General features: G+C 38.6%; 1 protein-coding gene across 2 annotated transcripts in view; it reads right to left on the reverse strand.

Annotated features, from left to right (window-relative positions):
- LOC111153436 (cadherin 12) overlaps positions 1-15,572 on the reverse strand; it is a 254,044-nt gene that overhangs the window by 14,487 nt on the left and 223,985 nt on the right. For both annotated transcript variants that reach the window (XM_022512453.1, XM_022512452.1), the window contains one exon: positions 13,892-14,028. In XM_022512453.1, the coding sequence (XP_022368161.1) occupies positions 13,892-14,028 (137 nt within the window). The remainder of the gene's footprint in view (positions 1-13,891; positions 14,029-15,572) is intronic.

Raw genomic sequence — 15,572 nt, forward strand, 5'->3', positions numbered from 1 at the left:
ATATGTTACATAGATTAACTCTTTTAAGGTTCACAGTAACTCTGTTATAGACACTATTATTATCCCTATTATTGCATGTGGATCTCTGAGGAACAGAAGGGGGATGTGACTCTTCCAAAAATCACAAGTTGGAGGTAACAAGATGGGGTTCTAGTTCCAAGTTCATGCTCTTAAACTCGAGTATATATTGTGTATTAGAAAACAACTAAAATTTATTTAGCTATTGAAAAAATAGACAACAAATTAATATTACAGATTAGTTTAGGAATTTATGTGAATTATTTAGCCTATTTAATCTGCCAACATAAAAATCAGTTTCCACTTTCTATTTTGTATGGTATATAAAGTACAAGTCCTGAGGCCATATAAAGAAGAGAGTTTTTTTTTTTTTTTTAAAGATTTTATTTATTTGACAGACAGAGATCACAAGTGGGCAGAGAGGCAGGCAGAGAGAGAGGAGGAAGCAGGCTCCCCGCTGAGCAGAGAGCCCAATGCAGGGCTCGATCCCAGGACCCTGGGATCATGACCTGAGCCGAAGGCAGAGGCCTAACCACTGAGCCACCCAGGTGCCCCAAGAAGAGAGTTTTGTGTGTGTTGTTCATTTGTGCTTAGATTTTGTTTGTTTATTTGAGAGAGAGAGGGAGAGCATGAGTTGGGGAGGGGCAGAGGGACAAGCCAATTTGGGAAGCAGTAACATTTCTGTTCAAGAACTACCATACCTAAGCAATGAATTTTTAACAAGAAAATGCAATTTGTTGGAGTCATATAGATTTTTTTCATTTATGCATATAATTCAGAAAATTTTGTTGAGGAACTAATGACCCTTTTTCATCTGACTCATCTAATCTGTATTTGGGACAGCGATGATAAAATTTGTTTAATCACAACTTAGCATGAGCATTATTTTAACATTTTCACCATGTAGAAACTAGTTATCACTGAATACTTAGGGGAAAGTTTCAAATATAAATTTAGTAAATTTTATTTTATTTTATTTTTTAAAAGATTTTATTTATTTGTTGACAGACAGAGATCACAAGTAGGCAGAGAGGCAGGCAGAGAGAGAGAGAAGGAAGCAGGCTCCCTGCTGAGCAGAGAGCCCAATGTGGGGCTCGATCCCAGGACCCTGGGATCATGACCTCAGCAGAAGGCGGAGGCTTTAACCCACTGAGCCATCCAGGCGCCCCTTATTTTATTTTTTTTATTTAAATATTTTATTTATTTATTCAACAGAGAGAGAGAGTGAGAGAACATGCAGAAGCAGGGGGAGCAGCAGGCAGAGGGAGATGCAGGCTCCCTCCTGAGCAAGGAGCCTAATGTGGGACTAGATCCAAGATCCTGAGATCATGACCTAAGCTGAAGGCAGATGCTTAATGGACTGATATACACAGGCATCCCTAAATTTAGTGAATTTAAAAAAAACTAAATCTTACATGACTAATTGCTGTGTTCTTTGTAGTCAAATCATTTAAATTCTAATTATTATTGATGCATGTTGTTTATATTTAATAACCAGCTTATTAATAGTTCTTGGCTCACATAATCTAATCAAGAAATCATTTTGTTTTTATCCCCTGTGCCTTCAAAAGTTCTTTCTCCATCCCTTGATGTATCTCAGTGAGCTCCCTGAGCTTTCTGAGTCAGTCTGAGTTAGAATTTCCTTATTAGTAGGATTTTCAAGTATAGTTTCGATTAAGAAAACAAAAAGTAAAGCCCAAATTTCAAAAACAAGGAATAAGGGGTGCCTGGGTGGCTCAGTGGGTTAAAGCCTCTGCCTTCGGCTCAGGTCATAATCCCAGGGTCCTGGGATTGAGCCCCACATTGGGCTCTCTGCTCAGCAGTGAACCTGCTTCCTCCTCTCTCTCTGCCTGCCTCTCTGCCTACTTGTGATCTCTGCCTGTCAAAAAAAGAAATAAAATCTTCAAAATAAAAATAAATAAAATCTTTAAAAGAAAAACAAGGAATAAGGGGAAAAGATCACTGTTTATCATAAATGAGTTAAAATACTATAAAGAATATTATAAATTTTTGCCAAAAATTTGTCAACATAAATGAACTGAACAAATTCCTAGAAAGACCAACACTGACCTTTAAAATATAAAACCTTAATAGGCCTTCAGCAAATAAATAAAATCAAGTTGTAATTAAAAATCTCCCAAGAAAGAAAAAACTCATACACACATGCCTTCACTGGGGGGATTCTTCTTCTTTTTTTTTTTTTTCTTTTTTTTTAAACTTTGGAAATTTTTTGGAGATTTTATTTTTATTTTTAAAGATAAAGATTTCATTTATTTATTTGAAGAGAGAGAGAGAGCACAAACTGGGGGAACAGCAGGCAGAGGCAGAGGGAGCAGCAGACTCCCTGTCGAATAGAGAACTGGATGTAGGGCTGGATCTCAGGACCTTGGAATCATGACCTGAGCTGAAGGGAGACGGCTAACTGACTGAGACACCCAGGCACCTCACTGGGGGAATTCTATCAACTATTTAAAGACCACATAATACCAATTCTTCACAAACTTTCAGAAAATGGAGAAGGAAACACCAATTCATTCTATGTATACTGCTACTAAAGCCAATGAAAAACATCACAAGAAAACAATACAAAACAAAACAATATGGGCTAATACCACTCATAAACATAAGCATAAAAATTCCTTAACAAAATATTAACAAATCAGTTTCACCGCATATTATAGAATTACTACACAGTGACAAAATGGCATTTATCCTGAGGATGTAAGGTTAATGTCCAAAAATAACCAATCCAACACACTATATTAATAGAGGAATCCAAACAAACAAACAAAAAACCCATGGCAGTCTCAAATAGATTCAGAATTAGTATTTAACAAAATCTTACATCCATTCATAATTTTTAAAAAGTCATCTAGAGCCTAGATGTCCATCAACACATGAATGGATAAAGAAGATGTCATACACACACACACACACACACACACACACACACACACACACACACACCGGAATACTATGCAGCCATCGAATATCCCCAAATCTTGACATCTGCAACAACATGGATGGAACTAGAGGGTATTATGCTAAGCAAAATAAGTCAATCAGAGAAAGACTATTATCATATGATCTCACTGATATGAGGAATTTGAGAAACAAGATGGAAGATCATAGGGGAAGGGAGGGAAAAATGAAACAAGATGAAACCAGAGAGGGAGTCAAACCATAAAAGACTGTTACTCTCAGGAAACAAACTGAGGGCTGCTGGAGGTGGGGGTTTGTGAAGGATGGGGTGGAGGAGTGATGGACATTGGGGAGGATATGTGCTATGGTGAGTGCTGTGAATTATGTAAGACTGAAATAATACATTATATGTTGATTAAAAAAAAAAGAGTGACAAATAGGAGGCAAGATCTTCAACCTGATCTCGTCTATCTATAAGAACCCTACAGCTAACGTCATAGTCAACAGTGAAAGAGTGAGTGCTTTCTCTCTAACATTGGGCACAGGGTAGAAATGGCTGTTCTTGCCACGTATATTCACCATTGTATAATCAAATGAAAATAAATTTTTTAAAAAATCAAGTATCCAGATTGGAAAGAATGAAACTGAGACAGAAAACCTCAATTCACAATAAAACCAAAGATAATAAAATATATGGGAATAAATTTAACAAAATAAATGCAGGACTTATAAGCAGAAATTCACAAATCATTGCCTAGAGAAATAAAATGGGCTGTTGATGGAAAGGATTGCTGGTGATGGAAACAGGAAATTCACTTTGGAAAACAGGTTGGAACTTTCTGTAAACATTCAACATAAACTTAAAATGCAACAGTTCCCCTCCTAACTTTCTACCCAAGAGGATGAAAGAAACGCCCACACAAAAACCTGTGTTCAAATGCACATTGAAGTATTATGCATACACTTCAAAACTGACAACAATGCGAATGTCTATCTTTGGTGAATGGAAAACCATTGTGTGACATATCCATACAATAAAAATTACTTCAACAACAGACGAACAAAATAGTGACACGTGTTACCACAACCTGAACGAATCCCAAATATGCTGTCTTCTTTGATAATAAGTCTGATACTGCTCCTTGGGGCTGGATTAGCTGCAGAAAGCATAAAGTTTTAGTGACTTTGGGTTTCTGAAGTCTTCAGAAGATTCCAGACCCAGAGCTCTCAAGTCTCCCAGATTTCATGGAGGAGATAGTAAGCCATTCTTTTTTTAGACAAACCCTTTCAGGGATGCCTGGGTGGATCAATCAGTTGTGTCTACCTTCGGTTCAGGTCACAGTCTCAGTGAGGGGGCCTGCTTCTCCCTCTGCCCCTCCCTCCCTGCTCGTACTTGCTCTCTCTTTCTTGCTCTCTCTTTTACTTATTTTTTTAAAGATTTTATTTATTTATTTGACAGAGATCACAAGTAGGAAGAGAGGTAGGCAGAGAGAGAGAGGGAAGCAGGCTTCCAGCTGAGCAGAAACCCAATGCGGGGCTAGATCTCAGGACACTGAGATCATGACCTGAGCCAAAGGCAGAGGCTTAACCCACTGAGCCACCCAGGCGCCCCTCTCTCTTTCAAATAAATAAAATCCAAATGATAAATAAATAAATAAATAAATAAAGGAACCCTTTCAGAATTCTTGACCCAAAGAAACTCTATGATAATTTATCATGTAGCAATAGATAACTAATCTGGGTCATAAAAAATATTAAAATATATATTAAAGAAAAGATTCTCACTAGGGCTTGAGCTGGAATGGGCCCAGCAGGGCCTCATAACACAAGTAGCCCCTGCTCTCAACCACCATGCAGAAATCTTGCCCACAGGGCCTGTCACTAGGGGTCCAGCTGTTGCTTTACTCACTACAGGAAGGTATTCAAGGTCTGCAGATATTTCCAGGGAGGCTTCTGTTTCTATGGAGATAGATACAGCTATCAGCCTCCATAGCTACAAGCAGCCTGGAATGGGGGGTCTGAGTCCATTTACCTGCCCTCTGTTCCTATGGATTGCAGCTGAGTGGGAGCCTGCTGAGGCACAGATCCTGATCTAGAGGGGTTGGTCAGCAAGGCGAGGAGGCTGGTGACAGTTTCCAGAACTCCCTGTCTCCATTATCTGCTGAAAGGTATCATAGTTATTCCCAGCACTCTCAGCCCAAGGCAAACCCTACCTAGGAGATCATGGCCCCATTTCAGTGCCTGGACCTTGAGAGGAAGCAGGAAGTCAAGGTTTCATGTGTGGCACCTGAATGGACAAGGTGTGGGACAAGTCAGAGGCCTCCTGCCCAACTTCATCCACACCCACTGCCTAGGCACCTATGCACCCCGGCAAAAGAGGTGACGGGACTTCCCAGAAAACATCATGAAGGCCTGTCCCCAGCACCATGTCCATTCTAGCTACATCACCCCCAACAAACTCTGGCTTACCCAGGAGGCTGAGAAGAAGCAACTCATCAGGAACTTCAAGGCTTGGACCATCCAATGCCAGTTCTTCATGTGGGAGGATGGTCACTGTCCCTTCAAGTCCGACAGTATGTACCTGCACAGCTTCTGGCTAAGGTCTGAAGCTCTGGTTCTCTCTGCCCAGAGAATGTGCTGCTGGCTTCTGTGATTGAGGTGCTGGACCCAACAACATTTCTGGGGCACCAAATTAGACAAATGAGTATTCACAGGCTGTGCCCATGGCCTTCTGGGATTCAAAACTCCTACTGGATCCCAACAGTTCTTACCATGGCCACCTGTAACCAGGATCGACATGTGGGAAAGGGGACTGAGGGCAGGGGGTGCTAGGTGGTAGGTCCCATTCTGGGCAAGGTGGGAGATGAAAGTAGTAAGCTCTCTACCCCCCAGGCACAGGAGCAGTGACACAACTGAGGAACACAGGGATAGGTGGTGGGAAAGAGGAAGTTGCTCTCACCCCCTTGCCTGGCCTTCAGTTATTACATCTGTTCTTTTGTAGAATGACCTTGGAAGAAAACAAATGAAATGTACCTAAACCATGAAAGAAAGTAAGCAAGTAAGAAACAAAGAAACAAAGAAAGATGAGGGGAGAGAGGGAGGGAAGAAGGAAGGAGAAAGAAAGAAAAAGGAAGGAAGGAAGGAAGGAAGGAAGGAAGGAAGGAAGGAAGGAAGGAAGGAAGGAAAAAGAAAGGAAGACTGGCATTTCTTCCTGAATTGGTGCTTTTGTTATCTAAAGTTTCATTTATTCACATGGCTAGTACTTGACGCTGGTTCTTTGCTAAAAGCCTAGCTGGAGGTAGAGACAAGAATACTCATTCATGGTCTCTTTATGTAGACTGGGCTTCTTTGCAGCATAGTGGCTAAAATTCAAGGGCAAGTACTTCAAAAATGGGAGAAATCCGGGCAGAAACTCTTGGATTTATGACCTAACACAGTTACATAGAAATGCATCTCCTCTGCATTTGTTAGGGCTGTCACTAGTCCACTTCGAAATTCAAGGGGAAGAAGGACTGAACCCACTTCTTGAAGGAATGTTAGTTTCACTGTCAGAAGAACATATGGGAAAGGAGAGACACAAAGGTATGTCCATTTTGGGGACCTATAATCGGAAATCTCTTAGAAATGGTTCATTAGTAACTAGCATTGTAACCTTTAATAAATCCTAGGAAAACTACATTTTATTTATTTTTAAAAGGTTTTTCTTTAATGTTCCAGCGCAATATTAAAACCTAACCAAAGAGGTAAAAGACCTATACTCTGAAAACTAGAGAACACTGATGAAAGAAATTGAAGATGACACAAAGAAATGGAAAAACATTCCATGCTCATGGATGGGAAAAATAAGCTTTAAATTTTGAAAGGAAGTTAGAATTGATATGAACTTATGCCCCTCATAATATCCTCCTTAGGGCTAAGGAGTTTTATAGTGGCAAAGAAAAATCATTGGCTTTATCCATAGTTCTCTTCAATGTAGTACACTGGAATTCCATATAAGATTTCATTTGACAAAGTATCCTAATGATGTACAAGTTTGAAAATTACAGATCTGTAATTCCCCACTTAAAGGTGAGAAAACTTTGGTATAATCCTGCCCTACTTTTTTTTTTTTTTTTTTTTTTTTTTTTTGTCAGATCCACGACTGGAGTCCAAGTCTTATTATGCTTTTCACTGGTCCATGATATCTGTCAACTAACTCAGAGAATAAGGAGGCACACCACCTGAGATCTTCCCATGTACGTGAAAATACTTACTTTTTTTAAAAGATTTTGTTCTTTGTTTGACAGACAGAGAGAGAGTATAGGCAGGCGGAGTGGCAGGCAAAGGGAACAGGAGAAGGAGGCTCCCCGAAGAGCAGGGGGAGCCTGATGTTGGACCGGATCCCAGGATCCTGGGATCATGACCTGAGCCAAAAGCAGTTGCTTAACCAACTGAGCCACCCAGGTGCCCCCAAAATACTTAATTCCAAAGAGTAATGCCTACGCTGCTATTGAGGTCACCATACTGTGCGAGATCCCATTTGCATTCAATGGTCAAAGTGGTGGGTTTTTTTAAATTATGTATTAAATATTCAATAAATACTGGCCAAATAATAGGATATTTCCAAGGACCCGTGAGAAAAGTAGTTGAAAATGTTTTGAAAACTGCAAAGCATTGACAAACACAGGGTTCCTAGTATGTTAAAATATGCTGGAACGGGTAGGCTTCCTTATTTAAAGAGGACATCTGCTTTTGAATAACTATCAGTGTTAAAAATTTAATTTTGTGACTATGTACTAAATTGCAACTACAATAACTTCAAGAATGAAGTCTTAGCTTTTTATGACAAAAAAACTGAATTATAATGCAAACTGAACAAGATGCAATGAATAAGTAACACAAGCTTTCTTTCTCTTTTCTCTTTAAATCAGTTCATTTTGAAATTGCAAGTTAAGATAAACCATATCTAATAATAGCTCTGTTCAATTACAGTAGTATGATCTGTATCTAGACTGAGCAATTCATAAAGAGGATTTAAATTATTCATATATATCTATGCTAAAGTCAAATATTACTTTCTATGCTGTTGGTGACAAAAACTGATCTCTAAAGAAAAAGGAACCTTAAAAATACCGCCAATCAATTTTTTCTCCAATGGAAACACTAGAGAAAACATCTCATTAATTTTAAATATTTGTAATAACATAAAGTCTTAGATATTCAGAATTCCTTTAGAGCAGGAATTCCTTCTTATTCATCTTAAAACCTCCAGAGTTTAACACAGAGCCTAATGCCTTCTAGCAAATTGAAAATATCAGTGAACAAATATTCTTTCAAAAACAGACTAAAGGGAGGAGAAAGTGGGTTCAGTACAGCTGATAAAACAGGAAAGTTCTGTGTATCGTGACCCACTGGTACCACGATCTTCAGCATATTTTCCTTGAATTCTTAACCCATGGTCAGTAAGACCGTAGGTGTTGTTTCACTTCATATTAAACTCTCTACAATTTTAAAAATTCTTCTCAAGTGACTTTAATCTAACCACAGAAATTAGTATTTGGAAAGCAAATAAAACCCATTATTTTGATGAAAAAAAGAGGTGATTTTATACTAGTAGTTAATAGATGTCAGTCAGTACACAATCAAATTTCTGAAACATGCCAATTCACTATAGAATTACAATAGATAAGCAGTCTAACAAATCTAGAGAGATAGATAATAGGTAGATGATAGACGATAGATAAATAGATGTCAAGACTAACAAAAATTTCTTTCTTTCTTTTTCTTTCTTTTTTTTTTTTTTAAGATCTTATTTATTTATCTGACAGAGAGAGACAGTGAGAGAAGGAACACAAACAGGGGGAGTGGGAAACGGAGAAGCAGGCTTCCTGATGAGCAGGGAGCCCATTGTCGGGCTTGATCCCAGGACCCTGGGATCACGACCTGAGCCAAACTCAGATGCTTAATGACTGAGTCACCAGGTGCCCCATGGACTAACAAAAACGTCCACTCAATTTTATGTACATTGCAAATGTATAATTTTTCACTATATTGTACTCTATCTATGCATATGAAAATCACATTGACTAGTTCAATTAATAACTTACTCAAAATATATCTAATAAGCTTAGGCAAGTGACTGATTGTCCTTGTGAGATTCTGTTTTGGAGTGAGAGAGTCCAGGATTCCCATCTTCTTTGGTCACCACGCCCAGTGTGACACGGAGCTACAACGAATTATCTTGGAGCTTACATTTTCTCACACTCACAGTGTGGACCATAACACTCATCTTAATTTAGTGCATATTAAACTAGTAGAATTCTTTATTTATTATTATTATTATTATTATTATTTCAGACAAATTAGATACTTTCTTCTCATTTGGTCTAAGAACATCACTTCATGGCTAACTCTATGGCATGCAGGCAGATGAAATTCTTCAGAAAATTCCATCACAAAATCTAATTCTTTATGTTTAAACCCTTTATCATTGAATGATCACACTTGGTCATTTATAACCTTTCACAACTTCCCCCTGGAGGTTGTTTAAGAACGCCCTTTTATTTGAAATCCCTGGAATTAACCATAATTGTCATTGTTATAATTTACTAAAATTCTCTATTTTGGTGAATTTCTGACTGCTCCTACACTTTAATATCCTTAAGCATAGACTTCAGTCTCATTTTTCTCATAACTCACAAGCTGTGTTTTGCACATAAATGATATTTTATAAAAACTTATGAAAACACATGTATGAATTTATGTTTAGCTTGAATTGTGGCTAGTAATGCCAGAGTTTAATTTTTCTGTACACATGAAAATGTTATCATTTGCATTATTGTGAAGTAAAAAGAAGTTATAACAAAATAGCTCTATATACCAAATAACCTCAAAAAAATAATTACCCAACAATTTAATCCCAACTCATAATGATATACTTGAATACAAAATTTTCCCCAAATATAGAAGTTAGGGAGTCATTTCACTGATTTTTGACCAGTTTCATAATAAATGCAAATAAATGGATAACTATTGACCAAGAAAAGTAGAATTGTCTCTGGGACCATGTGTTTATTTCACAATTATATAAAATATGTTCTAAGGCTTTAATTATCTTTGCCTAACGATGGCTATTATAGTAGTGCTGAAAAAAATTGGAAACATTTGTGTACTGAAAGTTTCTGATAATTTGAAGAAGTGAAGTTTTGGAACTTCTATCTTTCTTAAAATTGTCAAGATTATTATCATAAAAACAGCAAAGTAATGAAGGATAAAAGGATTATTAGAAGTCTAATAAAATTATTTGGATCTCCAACTATAGCAACACTGATTAATGACTGTATTTTAATTAATTGGAAGTTGTTCAATCATAGTAACATTTCCTTCGCCTGAGATTTTTTATGTGAGGGTCAGGCCAAAACACATGCTAGTTAAATCTGCAATAAGGTATACTTACATAATTTTTTCTCCTTGGCAGTATAAGTGTAAATTATTTATTTCTCAGTCATTCACCATGTGCATAGTTTCCTGCTCAGTTGGCTAGTTTGATCAATGAAAACAGCCTTATGCATTAGAATATGAATAAATTTTACTTTTAAACTCTGTGAATTCAAGCAAAATAAAACCCATAATAAGCTATTGTTATTGTAAATCTTTAATTACTGTGTGGTATGCATTCAGCCTCCTTATTTTTCACATGGATACATAGCATTTACCCCAGCAGACTTCCTTGGGGTCTAATATCTACACAGTGGTCTTGGAATAGGTACTGGAACAGAACAGGGGTACCTATTTTAGAAATGTTAATTTAACATCACTCTTATACTGTATAAGATTTATACACACACCTATATGGATAAATGGATAAGGTATATATTATGTGTCTAAGTTCCAGTTCTGCATATTTCCCAGTAAGGACCAACATAACTAATGAGAATCCACACACAAGGGTTTTCTAATTTGCATTTAGGTAAAAACTAGAGCTAGCATATGCCCTAATCATATTGACAGCTAAAAAACCCCCAGATTTCTCTAAATGTGAAAAATCTAAGGGGCGCCTGAAAAATCTAAGGTGGCTCAGTGGGTTAAGTCTCTGCCTTCGGCTCAGGTCATGGGCTCTGGGTCCTGGGATCGAGCCCCGCATCGGGCTCTCTGCTCAGCGGGGAGCCTGCTTCCCTTCCTCTCTCTCTCTGCCTCCTCTCTGCCTACTTGTGATCTCTGTCTGTCAAATAAATAAATAAAATCTTTAAATTAAAAAAAAGAAAAATCTAAAATTGAGGCTCAGTGTCAGGTACTTCTACTGCAAAAGTGCACACACCCTCATTTCATTGTCTAGGTGGGCCAAGTAGAGTCTCTGACGAGGTACCAGACCCACTACTATCCAACCCTCACACCATGGTGATGGTCTGGGTGGTCCAAACAGCTGCTGGGGAGAAAGAGAACTTCCTGAGCCCCAGGTGATTAATGAACTATCTGCTGACTTTCACCCTGAGTTAAGGTATGGAAGCCTACTATTCCTACTTCAAGAAATATGGTTTTTGTGTCTATTAATAGGAAGGTTTAGGTAAGATTAGATAGTTTCTAATAAATAATATTTTGTTATGATCAATATGCCTTTGGCAATACTTGAAGAGACCGTCTCTGCTTATTTGTCACTTATTATATGCAAGCCATTAGAGTGAATGGTTCAGGGAGGTCTTACACTCCACAGTTTAATTCACATTCACCACATTTGCCAAAGATCTTAGAAAACCAACATTTATTTTCTAACTATAATATAGTTAAGTTATCCCCCAACCTTCTGAGCAAAATAATTCAAAGTTAATATGAAAGGAATAATGAGTAACAAATGGAATAGGATATGGTATAGGAGGGGGAAAAAGATACCAGATGTGAAAGGAAACCAGGAAAACACCATAAAGAAAACGGGTGTCCTCTGAAAAGGGGAGACTGGCGTTCCGTTCTCCTGATGATATGTTTACTCAGGCCGCTGACTGGATGATCCGCTCTCAGAGCCTAACTGAGCAAGGAGAGCAGATGTGAAAGGAGATGGCTGCACAGAGAAACCATTCAGTAGAACAGCCTGGGAAGTCCCTGTCCAGTGTGACAAGGATGTGTGAGTTTCCTCAGGGTCAAATGAGCACAACAGGAAGCTAAAATTGAGAAATCATGCTATAAACTCTCCAAAGAAGACTGTCCTCTCTATGCAAGGGGACCCTGGAATTAAGAGGTTGGAACCCAACTTTGGGTTCCCAAATCAAGTTCCTATGTGGATAGGATGTCCAGAGCCCCCCTACATCAAATAACTCAAAGATCACATAAGAAGACAAAGTTTTGGCAACTGCCTTCACTGTCAGTCCCTTTTTAGCCCTAGAAGCAGTGGCAAGCAATGGAGTATTATATGGGGGCAGGTAAGAGAGACTCATGTATCTGTCCTTGCCTCTGTCCTTTCCACTCTAATTCTCTAGCCGGAGAATCTATCCCCCCACCAGCGAGGGCCACCGTTTCAACTTACGATGTGCTTGAGTTCTGCGGTCATCTATTCCTGTGTAACAACAAATGGCCCTAAAATGCAGTTGCTTGAATTAATTACTGTTTTAGTCCTTCTCCCAGTGTTGTGAGGTAAGCATCTGGGCAGGGTTGGTCTGGGTGTATGTTCCATTTCACGGGGCATTGGTAGAGGTTGCATTGTGGTATTCCGCTAACAAATGGCCTGGGCTAGAGATCCCAAGACAGATTCACCCGCATACAAAGCACACTGGTAGGTATGAGCTGAACTGCGATGGTCAACCTGACCACCAGTGTGTGACCTCCCAAGTATGGCAGCCTTGGGGAAGTGAGTTTACTCCCATGACAGGTCAGTGTTCCAGTAAACAAGGTGGACACTGCATGTTCTTTTACGTTCGTCTTACCCTTAATAATCAGAGTAATGACAACATAATGAAATCAGCTGAAGATACCATTAAGGCCTGAGAATAGGTGTCTGACTATTCATATTTGGAAGCAATTGTTGAAGATAAACAAAACTATTTAATATTTACACCCCATTGAATTGAGACTGAACAAAAACCCCTCAACAGAAGCATTCACAGTTAGCTCTCCCTTGCATAGAAAAATGAAATTAGCTGCCACAGTATGTGTACCAGATAAACATAATAAAATGAGAAAGAAACAAAATGAAAGATGCTCAGAAGGGATTTCCCCAAATCTTTCAAAAGACCGTAAGCAGATGGATGGGAAGATGCACTTTCTTGTGCAGACAACTACATCGATAACCACCCACCCCACCCCAATCTGTTACCTTAGGAAGTCGTGATAGTATCCTAGGTTGTTCAGACAAACATATTGAGAGCTATGTCACTCTCAGTTTAGAGGAGTCTCTTCTGGACCAAGCAGAAATCAACACAAGGGATCGGTCTTAACAATCCTTTCGATTTTGAGTGACTCCTTAAAGAAAAGCACTTAAAGCTCCTGTATATTGCAGTGACATTCATTAAAAAAAAAAAAAATACATTAAAATTACATTCTAAGGAAAGGAGAGAGAAGGAAGGGGGTGATTTTAAAATACTCTCTTCAGTTTCAGAAATTATTTCAGAATGGATGATTCCGTGTGAGAATTCATTCCTCCTGCCTGGCCTCAGGAGCTGCTGATACTGTCTACGGAGGTCCGGTGTGGAAGAGAAGTTGGAACGCCGGTGGGTGATATTGGAGGGCACAGCGTGGAAAGGAATGAGGTCACACAATGAAATGCGCTGCTAGATATTCATGCAAGTCTGCAAACAGGGCTCATTGGCAGCTGTCACAATTCCTCTGGACTTATGCTCTGAGGAAAAGGAACAGGTTTCCGAGTTTCCCCAGGAGACCACTCAGCTGTCAGTACAAAAAATGAAAAAAACCTCAACAGGGACTCGTTTAAGAGTGTTCAATCCAAAGAATTGCAGTGTAACATTGATTCTGTCCATGCCATACTTACTAACTTTACTCGCAATTATGGAGAAATTATACTGCGCGGTGCTTTCTCTGTCTAGTAATTCATTAGTGGCAATGGTTCCTTCGGTTCCGTCTATTGTAAAGTAGCTGTCCCCATCACTCTTCCAATCTATGAAGTACCTGTGTAGAAAGAGAGTGGATGCAAATGTGCAATGATTACACATGAATCATAATGGCAGTCGGGCTAACTTGATACAGTTTCTTATTTTTCTCCCCGTAGCTATTACCCACCTTGCAATAAAGAAGAGTGTCAATGACAGCTTCTTTATTGCAAAGTTAGTATGCTCAAGGGGAAACTGGAAATAATGAAAGATTTAGTACTCCTGCTGTTCATATTATTTTAGGGTCTTGACACCTTGAAAGCTCAGCAGAGACTAAAATTCTAGAGCTGACCATGGGTTTCCTTAACCTGCTGAATATTAAAACTTTTCCAAGTAGTGAAAGATTCCATGGTGGCTGTGAGAAGATCTGGGGAGGGGGAACCGTCTGAATTCAGCTGCAAAGAACATTGGCCAGAACAGACGTAGAATCTTCATTTCCGCAGATAGAAAAAGAAAAAAAAATCATATTGTGGAAACTGAGGGGCAATTTTGTAATTGACAATGCGGCAATTGTACAGAAGTATTTTCCTCAAACACATATAAAAGAGCCACTATTGTTTTATTACTCTGTGTATCAGGACAACTTTCTATAAAATAAACAAAACAGTGAACTTAGCTAATAATGTCCCTTTATCTTCTTTATTAGCTTACCTATTTGCTAACAACAGATGTTGCCTTCTTTATGTGCAGCAGCTGGACTAGAACAATCCAAGAAAATTAATTAGAAAAAAAAAAAAACCCAGAAACTGAATTTATATAAATCTTTATGTAGCAGATATATAGAGTGAAAAAATCTTTTTCCAACACATATTTTTATCATAGTAATAAAATTTTTGAAATCTTACCATGTACCAGATACTGTTCTAAATACTTACATGTATTACCTTACTAAAGTCCTACAAAAGCCCTAAAAACTAAGTATTATTCATCTCCCTACTTTACCAATGGAAAAACTGAAACACAGAGATACTAAGGAATCTGCCCCAGTTCACATAGTTGGAAAGTTTTAGAGCTGGTCTTTGAACCAGTTTATCGATGTTTTCTGTATAACTATCATCCTGTAATCTTACCATTTTTAAATAGGACATTTTATGTGAAAGGGCTCTGCTCACCAAAATGCTCAATGAGCAATATATTTATCACCATGACTCTAGCCTGGGAATCACAGCGAGGTCAACAAGCAGACAACATCAGGCCAAACAAAGTTAGCCAAGTCATGTACTTCAAAGTAGAAACGTTAAGATACCTAAACTACAAAGCTCCCACACAAACCCCTAAAACACAGAGCACGGGTACATATGGCCAGGCCCTGTTCCACGCAACCATGTTTTTGCTTACCTCTTACTCACTGTTCTCTGGCATCTAATCTTTGGCTCTGTCACCTCATAGAGTTTTGGTACATCCCTTCTCTGGATGTGATCCTCTCAGAAAGTTTCCTGCCTTCTTCTGGAGTCCTACTGAAACTTGTCTGACCCTTTTCTACTCAACAGTACACCTTCAGCATCTTCCTACAGCTGATCAGACTGCAAGATGGTGGCTCTAGCACTAGGTCCTGGCATTGCC

The sequence above is a fragment of the Enhydra lutris genome, unplaced genomic scaffold, assembly GCF_002288905.1.
Source record: "Enhydra lutris kenyoni isolate GAN:26980312 unplaced genomic scaffold, ASM228890v2 scaffoldscaffold32, whole genome shotgun sequence".
NCBI classification, from domain to species: Eukaryota; Metazoa; Chordata; class Mammalia; order Carnivora; family Mustelidae; genus Enhydra; species Enhydra lutris.